Below are 17849 nucleotides of genomic sequence, written 5' to 3' on the forward strand. Positions count from 1 at the left end.
TAAAATCTTTAAAAAAAAAAAAAAAAAAAAAAAAAAAAAAAAAAAAAAAAAAAAAAAAAAAAAAATGCTTTAGGGGTGCCTGGGTGTCTCAGCTGGTTAAGCATTCAATTCTTGATTTCTGCTCAGGTCTTGATCTCAGGGTTGTGAGTTCAACCCCATGCTGGGTGTAGAGCCTACTTAAAAAAAAATCCTTTAGAGCAGAGATTGGCAAACTACAATCAGCAGGCCAAATTCAACCCACTGTCTGTCCGTTTTGTAAATAAAGTTGTACTGGAATGTCGTAAGTCATACCCATTCATTTATGTATTATCTATACTTGCATATGTGCTATAATAGCAGAGTTGACAATTTTGACTATATGGCCCACCATTCCAAAGACATTTACTCTCTGGCCATTGTAGAAAAAATTGTCCCAATCCTGCTTTTGGGTATTAAAGTGGTATCAACATCTAGCAAATAGCAAGCATATATACATTTAAGTGAATCAGTATACTATTTGTTAAGAAATTCCTACTATGGGGAAGTCACTGGCTTAGTACTACAGGAAATGTAACAAGTACTACAGGAAATGTAACAATGAAGATGCCTAATATAGTCACTGTTTTTCAAAAGGGAGTTTATTATCGAATAGCATAAATCTTATTGGGAGGAAAAATAAGACAAGATTGCAGGAAACTATGAGAAGTACAACATATTTTTTATGGCACAAATGATAAGGAAATCACATGCAGTTGGTGAGAAGGGACAGGCTCCACTGCAAATACTGATAAACAATAGCCTACTCAGAAAAATGGAGAGGGAAGCAACCATGTAAGCCAGAGTAGTAAGGGAAAAGTGAAACATGGCTCTAAGGTCTTACGTCTCACTACAAGAATGACAGTGCTAATAACAAGGAATAAGTATCAATATTTGCTGACTGCTTACTAGATGCCAGGAACATAATCAACCCATTTATTCTATATTTAAAATAAAACACACACACACCAGGAAAAAACAGATGTGGTGTGATAAGCTCTAAATGGTTTAAGATCTAATGAGATGTGTTAATAAGACAGCTACAAACCAGGATTTGGAGTTTGGGAAAAAGGTTGAAATACATCTGAGAGACACTGTACAGAAATAATACTTGATAACACCATAAATACACAAACTCCTCAAACCTCATATTCTCCCAATATCCAATTTATATCAAAAGAAATTGAAACAAACATGATTGGGTATCTGCCCCTATGTGGTTAATGGCAAACATGTTGAGAGTATAGCTAATATTGAACTTAGGGTACTTCTCACAAGTATAAGAAAGACAAAATGGCTGAAACAAGTTGTTATTTTTAAAAAAGTAATGCATAATATAGTCCACTGCTGACTACACAGAATTTTTTGTTTGAAACCGATTTCCTCCTTTTCGTAAGGAAGTAATCTTCAGGATTAAAACAATAATAAAAACCCTTATATTGAGTCAATTCTGCAAGATGTCTGAATATTGCAACTCTTATTTTTAATAATTTTTTAAGTAAGATTTTATTTATTTGAGAAAGAGAGAGTGAGCACAAGCAGCTCCCTAATGAGCAGAGAGCCCAAAATGGGGCTGGATCCCAGGACCCTAAGATCATGACCTGAGCCAAAGGCAGACGCTTAAAAAAACTGAGCTACCCAGGTGCCCCTATCACAACTCTTAATACATGAGTAATACGTATTTACTAAGAGCGATTTGCTATGTCCCAAGCATTGTACTAGCAGCTAACATCACAAAGTATTCTTCACAACAAGGCACTATTGCTTCTGTTTTGATCTCCACTTTCAGGTGGGGAAACAGGCTTAGTAACTTTCCAAGGTTTGTACCAAATTTATAACATTATTTTGACTTTACAGAAAATCTACTTTGATGTAGGCTTTTGCATAAAGACCAAAAGGTTATTTTGGAACATCTCATAATGTGGGCTAGGTTTGAGAAGCAGTGATCTAATAAGCTTAGTATTTACAATGGTGAGGCTTTTGGTCTACAAAGTCTAGTCTGGAACCTCTCAAAGTAAAATCAGGTCTACTTCTATTCCGAAATAATAGTATTAGTATTTTTTACTAGAATATATCATCTCACTCTGAAGGGATCCTATTAACAAATGAGTAGTATAAAAAGGCCACTGCTTTTAAAAATAATGTTCCAGAAAACGATGCCTCTTCTACTTAAACCTCAAATGTGCCCGAAGACTCTCCAGGCTCACCAGCATCTCTCAAAAAACAAATCCATGCCAGGAACCTCAGTCACTACTGCTTCAGGTCTGTATAGGAGAACTATACCCCATTCATTCTTGAATAAACCCCAGTTTTTATTTATATGCCACAAAGATAAAAGTGCTTAATTAATGGTTTTTGAGTAAATTTGGAAAGAACTATCCCATAATAGTTTAACCCATATCTATATCAAAACTATGCCCTTACAGGGCACCTGCGTGATGCAGTCAGTTAAGTGACCAACTCTTGGTTTCGGCTCAGGTCTTGGATCTTGGGGTTATGAGATCAAGCTCCACTCTGGACTCTGCACTCAGAGTGAAGTCTGTTTGGAATTCTCTCTCCCTCTGTCCCTCTCTCCCATTCTTTCTCTCAAATAAATCTTTAAAAAAATAAAAATAAAAAAGAACTTACATAAACATCAAAGCAGCAAAGTAAACATGACAAGAAAATGTATCTCAACTTCTTTATGGGAAATAAATGGTTCCATTAAAATACAGAAAACAGATTTTGAAAATTACAACTGAATGAACAGTATCAAACTTTGGAGTATTCTAAATTCTTCAGTCAGTAACAACTTAAGGGAGCAGCAACACAATGACTATCTCTTATAGGACCTGGCATTACCAACATAGGTTTTTCTGTTTCAAAACCACTCATTTACTATCTGAGAAGAGAGAGCTGGTTAAGAAATGCTGTGGCAAAAGATAAAGGGTGGCCTGCAAACGAAAGCACCTCTCATGAATTCTCCTCCACTGAGAATGTAAGCTCTACAGAGGCAGGAATGGTTCTCCTTACTGCCATTACCCTAATGTCTAGAATAATAACCTGAATCAAAATGCGTATCACTGTTTGCAAGTGAATGAATACATGAATTTATTTACGAAGCCATATTAGCTTTTATAAGAAAAAAGCAAATTCAAAGCCAGTGTATTCTGGAAAGAAAACTCCCAAACAGATCAGCAGCAAATACCTTAGGGTTAGACATGCACTCTATAATCCCCTAAGTCTAAAAATAAAAGTCATGTATGGCAAAGCTAAAAAGTGGGAAACATTTAAGACTGCTCTAGCGGATCAGGTACATCATGAGACAACTGTCATAAACCCTCCAAGAATGGAAAACACAACCAGTGGAAACTGGCAACATTAAATATTTGGTAAAAAGACTTTACTCCGGAGTCATTGGAATGCTGTAAATCGTAGGATACATTTAAAATCAACAGCCACAAGGAAACTACATGTTTCTGCCTTGTAAGTACATTTTAGGAAATAATAAAATCCTTCCATTTTAGCATGCTTATCTTATATTACAAGCCTAACATTTTAAAACCTATAATAATATTACTTATATGTTCTCTGAATGTTTAATGATACATGTAATCAAGTTACAATCAAATATAAGTGCTCATTCTTATCCTATCTATGAATGCATTATCTGAAAAACACTGTGATTTAAAAATCTTTAATTAAAAAAAATCATTTAAAAATCATTTAAAAAAATCAAATGAAAATCTATTTCTAAAAGGATTCTCAGGTATCTAATTTCATTATTCAATGATTAAAAAATACTTGAAAACAGGAAGTTTTATAGCAATTAGGACCACGGCATCATGAAGTGGACTTAACAATTCAAAAATAAATGATGCACCTTATCCCAACTTAGAATAAAAACTCCTTCACTGGATTTTCTTTGCCTTCTTCCTAATGACTTCCAATAGACTACTGAGTTCAAATAAACAACTCAAATGGGGAAATTTGGATAACAAGTTTTTGATATAGATAAGAGAAAGTCAAAATACTTTTCATGTTATTCAGATTGGCTCAGGTTTAGTATCAGAACAGCCTATTCTAGGTATTGCTTGAACAATATCACCTTTTGCTTTATTAATCTATCATGCCTTTCCCGTTGGGGATTAAGGTTAGGTCCCTTTTGGGTTCCTAAAGAAGGTATGAAAGAGAAAATAAAGGATCTTAATGGAAAACGAAGCACAGAGAAACTGAATGCCTACAATTAGGTCACTGGACCTTCAATTCAGTGCACTTTTTGACCTGGTTTCAGGTTCAGGTTTACACTCTCTGTTAAAAGAAACCTTTCCGATCTGACTGGTATCTTCCTGTGCTCTGGTCTCTCTGTATCCTAATTTCTAATGCAGTTGCATGAAATGATTTTCTCAACTGCTTCCCTCTGGATCATGCTGTAGACATTTCTGCCAGCCACTCTCCTGGAAAACCCTTGTCTGCGAGGAAATGCTGAAATCTCCATCTCAAAATCTCTAACCTCTCTGCCTCTTCAAGCATTTATAGCATACATTCTGAGCCCAAACAGCCTGTCCTGTATTATAAACTTTAAAATACTAAGCATCCACCTTTTAACATGTATAGTTTTGGTTTCCTTGAACTTTGGAAAAAGAGGATACCATGTCAAAGAGTCAAGTTTAACTGTCTCAGTGAGTAGCAGATTTCTTCCCTGGCCAAGCCCCAGTTTGCCTTGACTTAAAATGAAGATATAGCAAACTTTCTCTTTCTGGTAATGGAGGAAATAAAAACGGTAACAACAAAGAAAGAAAATTAAAAAAAAAAAAAAAACTGTAATTAACTAAAACAAAACAAAAAAAGGAAAAAAGAAAAAAAAAACCAAACTTCTTGTTATTACCAGTTGTACCAAAATGATAATGGGCTGTTTTCCTTAGTTTTGGTAAAGAAATTTAATTATTTGCCTAACAGATTAGGAAAACAGGGTGACCGTAGTCAAGATGATACCCAACCTCATCAAAATATTTTTATTAAGTCCAGAAAAGCATGGACCTTAGGGAGGGCATGTCCTATGGTGAGTGCTATGAAGTGTGTAAGACTGATGAATCACAGACCTATACTCCTGAAACAAATAATATATATATGTTAATAATAAAAAAGCAATATATTTCAAACACATACTTATTAATTAAGAAAACCACTGCATTCATGCAGCATTAAAATAGTAGCCAATGTCTGCTATCTGTAATTATATACAACAAAGGAAATGATGAAGCTAATCAGCTGCATGGGTAGCACTTTTACTGTCTCCCTTCCAACCATTCCGGAGCCATTTACCTATTATCCCCCACCCTGGCAGTCTAGGACAAGGAGCTGGCAAACACTCAGAGTGGTGCAAAAGTGTTAGAAGGTTGGACACATCAGCAGGCTGTCAGGAGAAGACTTGGGAGAAGATGAGATGAGACAACTATCCGAAAGTGATTTCATTTTTCATAAAAACTCACAGGTGTTCTCTTAACAGGCTTATGAGACTGAAGCCACAATATACTCATCAAGAGCGTATGACATAAATGCGAGTAACATTTACAAGAATTAACTAAATAAAATATAGCAAATGTTAAGAAAGGAACTGAATTTGAATGAGGTAACAGATAATAAAAGAAGGAAAACTTATTTAATGATTGATAGGAGGTAAATTCCAAGGGAATGATGCAAATTGTTTTGTTTAAACATGAATTGTATGAAATTTATTTTAAGATTTTTGCTAGGCAAAACTGAAAAAATGCACCTTTTACATCAGTATTTCTCACTAATTACATAAATCTTTGATTGCCAATTCAGAAATACTGATTTTGGTTAACATGGATATTATAAGTGGATAAACTATCTTTGCAGAACCCACAAAATTTTCCACCCCTCACTTGAGACCCCAAATATTTTGGGGGAAAGAGTAGAGTTAAAGTATGAATTGTAAATAAATATACTGAATTAACAAGTCTAGGGAAAAAATATGTGATAGAAAACTTGAACTTTTTTTTATCACTGAACCATGATCAATGATATGAAGTTGAGAGTGTCTGAGATATATCGGTAAAAGTTGGTTAAGACTTGGTGTTTAAATCTGTTCTTAACTACAGGTCTTATCTCATGTGTAAACATTTTGTAAGAATCCATTTATCTGTAGTAGTAATAAAAGCATGCACTTACCATGTGCTGAATGAAATACCTTAATCTCTCATGACAATCTTTTTTTTTTTTTAAGCCTTTATTTATCTGAGAGAGAAAGAGAGGGAACAAAGGAGTACACAAGCAGGGGGAATGGCAGAGGGAGAAGGAGAAGCAGGCTCCCGGCTGAGAAAGGAGTAGGACTAGGGGCTCCCTCCTAGGACCCTGGGATCATGATCTGAGCCAAAGGCAGACGCTAATCAACTGAGCACCCAGGCTCCTCATGACAATCTTTTTTTTTTAAGATTTTATTTATTTATTTGACACAGAGAGAGAGATCACAAGTAGGCAGAGAAGCAGGCAGAGAGAGAGGGGGAAGCAGGCTCCCCAATGAGCAGAGAACCTGATGCGGTGATCGATTCCAGGACCCCGAGATCATGACCTGAGCTAAAGGCAGAGGCAACCCAGGCAACCCTCCTCAGGACAATCTTATAATAATTATCATCCCCATTTTAAAGGTGAGGAAACTAAGGTAAGCGAGATCGTAAAATTTACTCAAGTTAACATAACTGGAGAAATCCCAGTTTTGCTTTCACAGCTTGGACTCTAAAACCTCTAAACTAACAAATCAAGTCATAGGTGAGACTGACCAGATACAGCCTGAACTGATTCTAGTAGTTTTGTTAAATGAACAATGAAAGAGCCTCAAAGGTCATAAAAGATCAGTGTTTTGTAAGTCAGTACAATGACAATGTCCCTGGCACTTAAGAAGACTTTGCAGAGACTCCCAGAGATCTTTGGTGTAGTCTATTTCACCACAGCATTAATGCAGGAACAGCCCAGTCAAGTTAAGAAGTTTCTCAAGTAATAGAGTTTGTTAGATCCCAGCTCTCTTTACATTTCTCAGCAGAGAATGCAAAGTACGCTATGCTCAGCTGATCATGTGAAGTTTTGTATTTCCAAAGGCAACAACATGAACTCTGTTGTAGAGAATATTTCTTGAAGTAAGTTAAAATGGGTTTTAGGATCTTTTACTTGTACATAATGCTATTTAAAAAAGGGGGGGGGCTGGGTGGCTCAGTGGCTTAAAGCCTCTGCCTTCAGCTCATGATCCCAGGGTTCTGGGATTGAGGCCCCACATCGGGCTCTCTGCTCAGCAGGGAGCCTGCTTTCCTTCCTCTCTCTCTGCCTGTCTCTCTGCCTACTGTCTGTCAAATAAATAAATAAAATCTTTAAAAAAAAAAAAGACTTTATTTATTTATTTGACAGAAAGACAGCGAGAGGGAGTGCAAGCAGGGGGAATGGGTAAGGGAGAAGCAGGCTTCCTGCTGAGCAGCGAGCCCAGTGGGGCTGGATCCCAGGACCATGACCTGAGCCAAAGGCAGACGCTTAACAACTGAGCCACCCAGGTGCCCTGTGCATAATGCTATTTTAAGATATTTTAACCAGAGTAATTTTTCAGTTGAATTTATCCTATAAGTGTGATTATTTTAAAATTTTAATCTGAAAATCATAGTAGTAAAATAACCAGCTACTTAAGCTAATCAAGCTACTTAATTATATTACAGAATTCGAAAATATTTAAAGAAACGGGGAGGGAAGCAGTTTTACCTTACTAAATTTTGCTGTGTATATTCAACCTTCATTAAAATTTGGACCCCGGTTTGAGAGCGAATGTAGGCTTTCAACCTGAAACAAAAATGTCATATTGAAGTAAACAAAACTGATTTTTAATATATTTCAAGATAACATCTATGGAAGACCAAACATTTAATTAAGAGTAGCTAATAATACTTAAAATTCAACTATCCAACACAGAAAAAAAAGGTTAAAAATACTTTCTAACCAAGGATTTGAATTTTTAAAAAATTACCTTTCTTCTCTCTTAAATTAAAAAATATTTATTTCAGTAAATTAAGTTAAACTTGGTATTTATTTTTAAAAAATGCATCCAATTTAATGACAGGTACTTTGTCTTACGGCCAAACACATGACCAATGATTACAGTTGGATTATCAGTATTAAGAAGAAAAGAAATTCAATCACTATATGTGTACCAAAGACACTACTTGATATGGGGCGTGGATTTGGTTCAGTCTGAGCACAACCTTTTATTAGAAGTAGAAGATGAGATTTAATTAGAATTGGATCAGACATTTTAGAATCCACCCAATCTAAAGGTTAAATACCAGGTTACTCTGGAACCAAACCAAGCATTCATATCCTAAGCAGGTACCATCTGGAGAAAAAAAAGTTAAATGGGTTCCCGCTCAGGAAAACTAATTCACACTCTAATAATAGATTTGCTTTTTGAGTGTTGCCTACTGTGTGCTAGGCCCTGTACCAGAAACTTTATAATTCTGGGTTTTTTTAAGCTTCAAATAACCTTATCTAGTGAATATTATCATTCTCATTTCCTGATGAAAAAATTAAGGACCAAAAGTTAAGTAACTTACTCCTTGATCACATAGTAAAAAAGAGAGCGAGCTACTGTAGACCAGATATATAATTGCATCTTTCTACTGTTCTATGTTAACCATTTTTATCCATGCTATATTTCTGGACAGGAGGCAGAGTGCATCTTAATTAGTTTTACGAAGACTTGGTTGAAACAGAACTCCCTGGTCTTTAACAATTATTCAGAAACTCTTAATTTGCCAAGTTTCTGATTCAGCTTTAAAGAAGCCTGATTCGAGAGTTAACAGTGCAGACTCTGATTCCAGAACATCTGGGTTTAAATCCCAGCTTCCCTGTTTACTTGCTATATGAAGTCATTTAACCACTTTAAGACTTAGTTTCCACCTGCAAAATGGGTATAAGTAGTAATCTACCTTAAAGGGTTACTGTGAGGATTAAATTACTTAGTACATATTAATTATCTCCTTCAATGAGTATCTGGAAAACAGTAAATACTAAGTATTATGTACTGTTTTTATTGCTATCCAAAAACATCATCCATGACTGACAAAGCCTTGAGTAAACACCAAGGAAATGGCACAGAAAGTAAACTGTACTGACATATCACATTCTAATAAAGTCATAGCTCTACATGATAAATGTGTACATAATCAGTACCTCAGCATTTTTAATAATTTCAGAAAATTACAAGACTTTTGAAGCATACCTTTGACGAATTACAGGATCAGATTTTTCAGGATCAATGTAAGGTCTTAGGATTTCATTAATAGTTTTATCATCTGGTACTCTTCCCAACAAAAAAACAACAAAAAGAAAACATATTATTATGTATAAGTTTCTACTAATGGTGTTAACTTGGAATCACTAAATCTTGTGATGTTTTGTTTAAATGACTAAACACAGACCTTTTATTTTACTCTTGGCAAAATATAACATCCTTTTAAGCAAAAACTGCTTAGGAAAAAGGCTTAAAAAAATTCTTGGACACACTTAAAAAGTCCTAAAAAGCAATTATTTTGAGAAGCTCCCTATAAATCAATTATAAAAATATGAAGCCTCTTTTAACACACACCTGTGCTCACAGACGAGAAGAAAGAACTAAGGATGAAATATATTTGAAAGATGTAGAAATAAAAAATCCGAAAAAAGGTTGCAAATTTCAGTGCATGTTCAAGTTTATTCATTCTAAATCATAAGACCAGGGTAAAAAATTGATATTACTTTTTCTGGAAACAAAGTATTTCAAGTTTTTCAACTTTCCAGTAAATATGCACATTGTTTAGAATTATAAATCTGTAGAAACAAAATTAAGACACTGCTTTGAATGAGTAACTTTTTCCTCAATTATACATATTCATATATACTACTGTGCTATAAATAGCTCCATCCATAATATTTAAGTCCTTTCCCTGACTTTAGTCTGGTATAAACTTCAAAGGTAACAACTTAAGTCGTCCATTTTACTCCTGATACACATTTAAGTTAACAGTTTATTGTAAATACAAAACCACAATAAGAACAAAGTTCTTAATAGTTGTAATACTATACCTTTTTTCTATGTACACAGCTTGACTCTGAGGAAACTGGAGCTTCACATGCCAACAAAACTGCTGTTTTCTAAATTAGAAGATAATCTTATGAGGATCAAGGTAGACAATAAATTTTCTTTTTCAGATAGTAATTCAAAAAGTATTCCTAACACTTAATGTATCTTTCAACTATTTTCTAAGGTTTTAGAAGCTGTTTTTCAAACAATATACCTGTAAGGATTCTGAAGAGGAAAACAAAATGAAGTGCAACAGTTTTGAATTACAAGGACTTTACACTCCTGAATTAGAAGGCAATTTCACACAGATCAGGGGCTTTTGAGATCAGTGTGTTACTACTTGAAGTTTACAAATAAATTCCTCCTGACTAAAAACAACGGGCTGATGTCTTTGCCTAACTAGTTTGGAAATTAAGTGAATGAAGTGTTGTCTGGTTACAACCAGCTGGTTGCAGATACACTTCCAAGCCATGAGTACGTGCATTTTGTAGCAAAACAGTGGACAACAAGTTGGTTGCTAAGCAGAATGCACTCTCAGCTAGAGTCCTTTTGCTTTCAGGTCTAAACTTTGGTTTGATACACGATCAACAGTAATAATTCACCAAATGACTAATTTTAGCATAATGACCATATGTTCTATTTAACACCCCTAAATTTGGTGACACTAAATACTATTCCTTCTTCAAAAAATTTAATGCTTCAAATATTCAATCCAACAGAGAAATTTAAATGTTTTCACCATTTGATGGTTTTACATGTTTTCCTTACTTAGAGAAAATTTCTAACAACCCACTGGCAAGTTAATGGCCAACAGCGTTTCCAAGCAAATGACCAGCATCACTATAAATCTGTCCCTTAGCAGGATGGCTCCAAAATCTCAAATAGTTTTCTTTTAATACAATCTAGTAGAGTATGTCTCACTAAACATTTACATGATTTAGTCAAATTTTTATCAGATACAATAAGAATAAAAGCAAGTAAAAATCCTTCTTTTAGGGTAAGTCTATCACAGATCTGCTTATGGAAGTTTTTGTTATTAAAAAGACAGTTTTTAGCATGAGCTAGAAAAAAATATGCTTGATTATACTTCTGTTGAAAGTGCCACTTCTCATGTAAGAAATAATCATGTTAAGTTTAGCATTTCTTTTTTTTCTGATAGAACAGAGCCATAAAGTACCCTTTATTAACTTAAAGACCAGATGTCTAAAATCTCAGAGGAAAAACTTCTAAAAGAAATCTGAATGCAAATGTAACAGTTCCTGGTTTTAAATAAACAATTCTTCCAAAACAAAACACCCTGCAATGTTCGTTATCTGTGAAACAGGCATTGCATCATATCACCATCAAAAGGCTCTGAGATGCCACATTTCCTTTCTCCCCATATTTATTTATTCATCTGAGAGAGAGAGCGCACACATGTGGGGTGGGGGACCAGAGAAGTAGGGAAGAAGAAAGAACCTCAAGCAGATTCTGTGCTTACTGGAGTATGGAGCCCAACATAGGGTTCAATCTCACAACCCTGAGATCATGACCTGAGCCCAAACCAAGAGTCAGATACTCAACTGAGTCACCTAGGGCCCAATTTCACATTTCTTAGTAAGATATAAACCAATTTTTAATCTAAATGTATAATATGGCTTCTTGCTAAATATATTTGTTTTTCCCATGTTATAGAGGAGAAAATAAGATTATGAATTCATCATCTTATGGGACTGTAAATCATATTTAATTACTCCAATCATTGCTTGAGTAATTTCAAGAACCATTCCTCTTTCTTAACACTCAGTAGACACTAAATACCTTCAGAAAGTACTTAGCATTCCAAAAACAATGGTAGAAAAGCCCCCGGAAATCATTTTATTTGCTATAGTTAACTAGTTGTGATTGTAAAGAAGTCATTCACTCCTATTTTATTATATATACATTGCTAAATTATGACTATTATAAAAATATTTCTATATATGGTCTCAGTTCAAACATGAACAAATATGAGATGTATACTTTTAACAAATGTGACCTTGCAATTTTTCATAAACAAGGAAGAAGAATATAAAGAACACTCAATGCACCCATACTCAAGATTAATCCAACTTGCATGTTGCCATATTTGTTTGAAATATTTTTTTCTTCTAAGGAATAAAAAGTTAACTGAACTGTTCCTTGATCAAATTCCCTTCCCATCCAGAGGTAGCTAATTTCCTGAGGTTGGGTGTATATTCTTGCCATTCATGGTTCTGTACTTTATGTATGTATCTATACACATATGTATAAACAATATAGATTTTGTGTAACATTAACATTTACTTCAAAGTTATCATACTCTAAATATCCTATGCCTTGCTTTTCATTTACATTATCCTTTAGATTTTATTTTAATACATACAGATTAGTTCATTAACTTAAACTGTTCCATAGTATTTCATTTTGTGAAAAATGCCAAAATCTATTTATCCATTCTCTACTGATAGATATTATGATTGCTTCCACTTTTTTATCATTTGTTTTACCATATTAAATTACAGTAAAGAAAAAAAAAAAAGATTTTCCCTAGGGATGCACCTATCATTTACCTCTTCTGATACACAAAATTAAATGTTAGCTTCATTGAAAAACTGCCTGTATTTTTTAACTCTATGGTAGTGTAAAAATCACTTGCAAACAGTAGTTCAGAATACAAAATTTAAGGAAAAGAATGGACACAAGAGGTTGAAGGGTACTGTATAAAGATTCCTGAAATGGCTGAGTTAATTTATTTCTGAAGTAGTTGCCAGTTCTTTAGTGTTCCTGAAACTGATGTAGTTCTGCCATGGGCAATGAAATCTAAATCTCAAAAGAGTTAGGGTTTTTTTAAGTTCAATTTTTAATTTTAATTCTAGTGTGGTTAACATACAGTGTTCTATCAGTGCTCATCATGATAAGCACTATCATCTGTTTCACCCTCCCCCACCTCCCCTCTGATGAGCATCAGTTTGTTCTTCAAAGAATTAAGTTCATTTCCCACTTTTCATAATTACATATAGTGATACATGTCCCAATTATAAAAATACATATACACCAAAATCACATTATTTTTGAGGGGGATTGTGAGTAATTTTATGTTTTATGTTTGCATCAGTAAATTTTCTAGAACACTGTAAAGGAAAATGGAACACTTTAGTGAGTATCTTTATGCATGCACACACACACATACATTTTTATATTTTGGACTATTCTGTAAAGACAGATTCCAAGGAGCAGAATCACTGGACTAGAACAGGGTTTCTTAACCTAGGCAGTGCTGACATTTTGGACCCCATACCCCTTTGTTATGGTGGTGGTGGTGGTGGAGGTGGGAAGACAGGGGAAACAATTCCCCCAGCAGGATGTTTAGCAGCATCCCCCAAGATGCCACTAGCAACACCCACTCCTCCAGTATGACAACCAAAGATGCCTCCAATTATTGCAGATGTCCTTTGGGAGGCAGAATCACCACTTGCTGAGAACCACCGGGATAGGGCTTAAAACATTCACTATTACTCCTACTATATCAAGACTACTATCCCCTAATTTCAACAAAATGCCTTCAACTATAATCATGTCACTGTGTCCTTGCCATAATTACCAAATTCTCATGAATGGAAATACTGTAAATAAATATTCTAGGTAACTTATGTACCTCAAGGCACTATGTCTAGAGTTTGATAAAAGACTAATGAAGAACAGTGGCAATTGTTAAACCTAATGTCCCCTTCTGGACCACCTGACAAGTAAGAGAACAGTGACCTCTCTTTGAGTCCATTAAACTAAAAAAATACTCATGCCCAGCAAAGCTTTTTCTCCTGCCCCCTCAATCATGCATTCTTAATGAGGGCAGCATCACCAAAGGGGGGTAAAGTTTGTTCTTGGGAGTGCTAAAAAAAAAAAAAAAGTCTCAAATATTACCATGGCGTGTGGGCTTCCAAAGGGTCCCCGTACATAAACAAGATTAATAAGTACATCCTATATCTATGGTATCAAATATCATGGAGGGGCAATTAGATGGAAATGTCTAAAAGGGCTCCTTGGGAGGCAATAATAATAATAATAAAAAAGGTTGAGAAACATTTATAAGTATTAAAAGAGGAAAATAAATATTATACTTGATTTTAATAAGGTAATACAGGGCACTTATTTAAGAGCTAATGCTTACTAGAAACTGTTAAGGCTCATTCTCTCCCACAGTTTAAAGAAAACAGTATGTGCATGATGACACAAATTTACAGGGGATGCAAATTCTATACCCATGCCTGTAATTATTCTTCTGACTCCATGACTTAAAATTGCTAATTTTCATATCTGGAGCGCTACCACAATTCCAAGGGAGAAGGGCAGAAAACAAAGGCACCAGATCCTTTTAAATGGCACTGATTTCTTAATACAGTAAGATTTTCAAGTTCATTTATAACCAAAGAAATGGAAATGGAAATGAAATCGTTTTACCTGTCAGATTTACAAAGATGTCGTTAAAATCAGAAATACTAGGGACGAGTGGTGAAATGGACATTTTTCATTGTTGAGAGAAATATAAATTGGTATAAGCTTCTGGCAGTTTAGTTTCATAAAAGCCATAAATAAATATTCATAATAAAAAAATACATATTTTTGCCTCAACAATTTTATTCCCAGGAATTTATTCCAAGGAAATAATTGGACAAGTAATGACATATGTTCATGTCTGCTGTTTCACTCTAGAAAAAAAAAAAAAACCTAAATGGGTATCATCAGAGAACTGATTAAATAAATTATAGCAGATCTACATAATGAATGAAAAGATGAGGCAGAACTATATGCATTGAGGTAGAAAAATGTATGTGTTGAATGAGGGCATATATGTTTAAAATACATATCCATAAATGTGTTTACAAGTATGAAGGACATGCCCCAAACTTTTAACTACGGTTATTTCATAATGAAAGGACTTAATTCTTACCTAAAAATATTCCTTAGTGGAAGTGTTCTTTTAAGAGGTTTCCTTTTTATCTCAGAGATTATTGCCCTACCAGAACTAGGGTTACCCATCTAATCATTTTGACAGCTTCAAAGCTATCTTCCTCAAGAAATATTCCACAGCTAAGAGTTACATATGAAGGCTGAATTCTTAGTACTAAGATTTCTAATATAAAATTTAAACGAGCTTGAATATTTTTGTTCTTTAAAAAAAAAAAATTAACAATTTTCATTCCACTCTCTCACTGACTAACCAGTATTGACTCAAAGAACACTCCAAAGGGCTCCCTAAGCATTAAGCATGCGAACAAAGGGGACGAGGCCATGGAAAGCTTCTGTTTAGGGCTTAAATCAACCACCAATCCTGGGCACTGTGTTTCCCTTCCATATGGCTATGAGAGAAACACAGAGTTTCCATATGAAAGCACCTTGTTCTTCATGGCTGCTATACAGAGGAAGAATACTCAACATACTGTATGGACCAGAGGTAGGAGAAGGCAAAGGTTAAGTGGACTCTGGGCTTAAGTCCTACTCTTAACAATTTGTAACTTGATGTGATCTTGAGCAAGAGATAAATCTCTGTGACTCAGGTTTCTCAGAGTAAAGTGGGGAATAACAATAGTACTTATATCATAGGATTAAATGAGTAAATATATGTTGAGAGCTCAGAATATATCAAAAATATGTTACTGTTTTTACCATTGTTGTAATTCTACATTCAATCTAGTGTTCTGAGTTACAAAGCTTAGCACAGAAATATTCACAGGTCCTTTAACTGAGAATATTTTGCCACGAGTTCCTGACCAAATTCCACTTACCGTGTGGCTGGAGATGAAACTGACCATTTGGATTCATATTAGATTGCTAAAAGTCCTGAATGTTCTGCTAAACCCTATGGATTTTATTTTGTGGTTAATGCACCAACAACAAAGCTTTTAAAAAAATGAAATGAAGGGCTTGGAGGGAGAATCATCATCCTACTACTTAACTTTCCTAGTAAATATTTCTATAGTATATTCTACAGTATATTCAAGACATTAACTTTTCAGCCCTTATTTGTAATTATTAAGGGAAATGTTTCTCACTACTTTTGAGAAGCACAATAATAGGTCATGTCAGTTCAAATATGTCTAAAATTTTTACTTCTGATTTTTAAATACAGGTAACTCCATGGGAGTAAACTAAAGCTAGAATTTCCACATTTCTAATCTTCAGAATACTATATCACTAATTAAGTTAGTAAAGTCCATAGCTGATCAACCTACCAGCAGAACCTTTTACCAGAGTACTAGCAAGGAGCAACAGTAATAACAATAGTTTATTAAGTGCTTCTTTTTTTGCTTTCTTTTTTTTTTTTTTTAAGATTATTTATTTGACAGATCACAAGTAGGCAGAGAGGCAGGCAGAGAGGAAGCAGGCTCCCTGCCGAGCAGAGAGCTCAATGTGGGACTCGATCCCAGGACCCTAGGATCATGACCTGCCGAAGGCAGAGGCTTTAACCCACTAAGCCACCCAGGCGCCCCTAGTTTATTAAGTGCTTTTTAATATGTCCGACATTGTTCTAAAGGTTTTACCTGTATTACTTCTTTTTACTTCTTTTAACTTTGAGATGAATGCCATTATTTCATTTTACAGATGAGAACCCTAAGACAGAGAAAAGTCTCTCAAGGTCATTATTAAGTTGGAAAGTTGCAGAGGAGGGATTTGAACCCAGACAGTACAATAACTCCAGAGTCTATGCTCTAATCAACTCTACCATTATGAACTTATCAGAACTGCAAGTTCATTAACAAACAATGTACCTTTACGTACTGTTAATTTAAATGCAGTTCAGTTATATTTTATATATTTGCCTTCATATTTTGAAATCATTTATAACAGTTATAGTTTAACTGCCTCCTTGGCAATCTCTTACCACCACCCTCGTTCCTAATCTATAACCATGCTTTGAGGAATGGAACCCATTCCCTACCTCTAGGGATATGCACTTAATTGGTTGGCTTAAGAAAATCACTACCCTAGATTTTCCTTGACACAATGGATCAGGACTGGGCAGATGACCTAGGTGGTCTTATTGTGGTGAATTTCAGGCTTCCTGTTCAATAATGCTGGGAGAGAAGCACTCCTGGATCTTAACTGCAACTCAAACTGTTACCAGGGCACCCTATGAGCATGAGGATTGAGCTTACGCCACGGAAGATACAATGGAGAACCAGCAAAAAACTGAGTTATTGATGATGTAATCGAGTCATTTTATCTATTAACTCTGAAGTCATTCTACCTCTGGACATTCAGTTATGATGGCCAATAATATACCCTTTTAAAACTCAAACTGGTTTGAGTTGGGTATTTTATTTCAAGCAACATCAAGCATCCTGATATAAGGAATTGAAGTTTTCTTCTTTCTAGGTTTCATCTTTCATTTTTCATTCTGAAGCAGCAGAAAAGGAAGATAGACTAAACTGTAAATTGTCAACTCTTATGAAATTTGGAAGCAGCACATTCTACCTGAAGGAATTTCAGGAAAAAACCATTTTGTTCCACCATAAGTTATAAAACTTTACCTGAATTTAAAGCAGAAGGAAAATCTACCAAATTTTGAAACCCTTCGAGGGAAAAACAAATGTGTAAAATACCTACACAATCCTTCACTCACAGACATTTTATCTTTTAGAATACATTTCAAGAACAAATTTTAAAGTCTCAAGAATAAATATAACTATTCCTCATAAAAATAATCCATCTATTTTATTAGGATTGGTACCATAATAAG

At 34.7% G+C, this 17849-nt stretch overlaps 1 protein-coding gene across 3 annotated transcripts in view; it reads right to left on the minus strand.

The window, feature by feature from the left end:
* ZNHIT6 (zinc finger HIT-type containing 6) overlaps positions 1-17849 on the minus strand; it is a 70762-nt gene that overhangs the window by 28557 nt on the left and 24356 nt on the right. For all 3 annotated transcript variants that reach the window (XR_006601800.1, XM_013056207.2, XM_004752671.3), the window contains exons 6-8: positions 10114-10182; positions 9272-9352; positions 7759-7836 (exon numbers count right to left, since the gene is read on the minus strand). Coding sequence is in view for 2 of the 3 variants with exons in the window: in XM_013056207.2 (XP_012911661.1) it covers positions 7759-7836; positions 9272-9352; positions 10114-10182 (228 nt within the window). In the remaining variant the exon portion in view is untranslated. The remainder of the gene's footprint in view (positions 1-7758; positions 7837-9271; positions 9353-10113; positions 10183-17849) is intronic.

This window comes from Mustela putorius, unplaced genomic scaffold (genome assembly GCF_011764305.1).
Source record: "Mustela putorius furo isolate JIRA1106 unplaced genomic scaffold, ASM1176430v1.1 tig00003853_pilon_pilon_pilon, whole genome shotgun sequence".
NCBI lineage: Eukaryota > Metazoa > Chordata > Mammalia > Carnivora > Mustelidae > Mustela > Mustela putorius.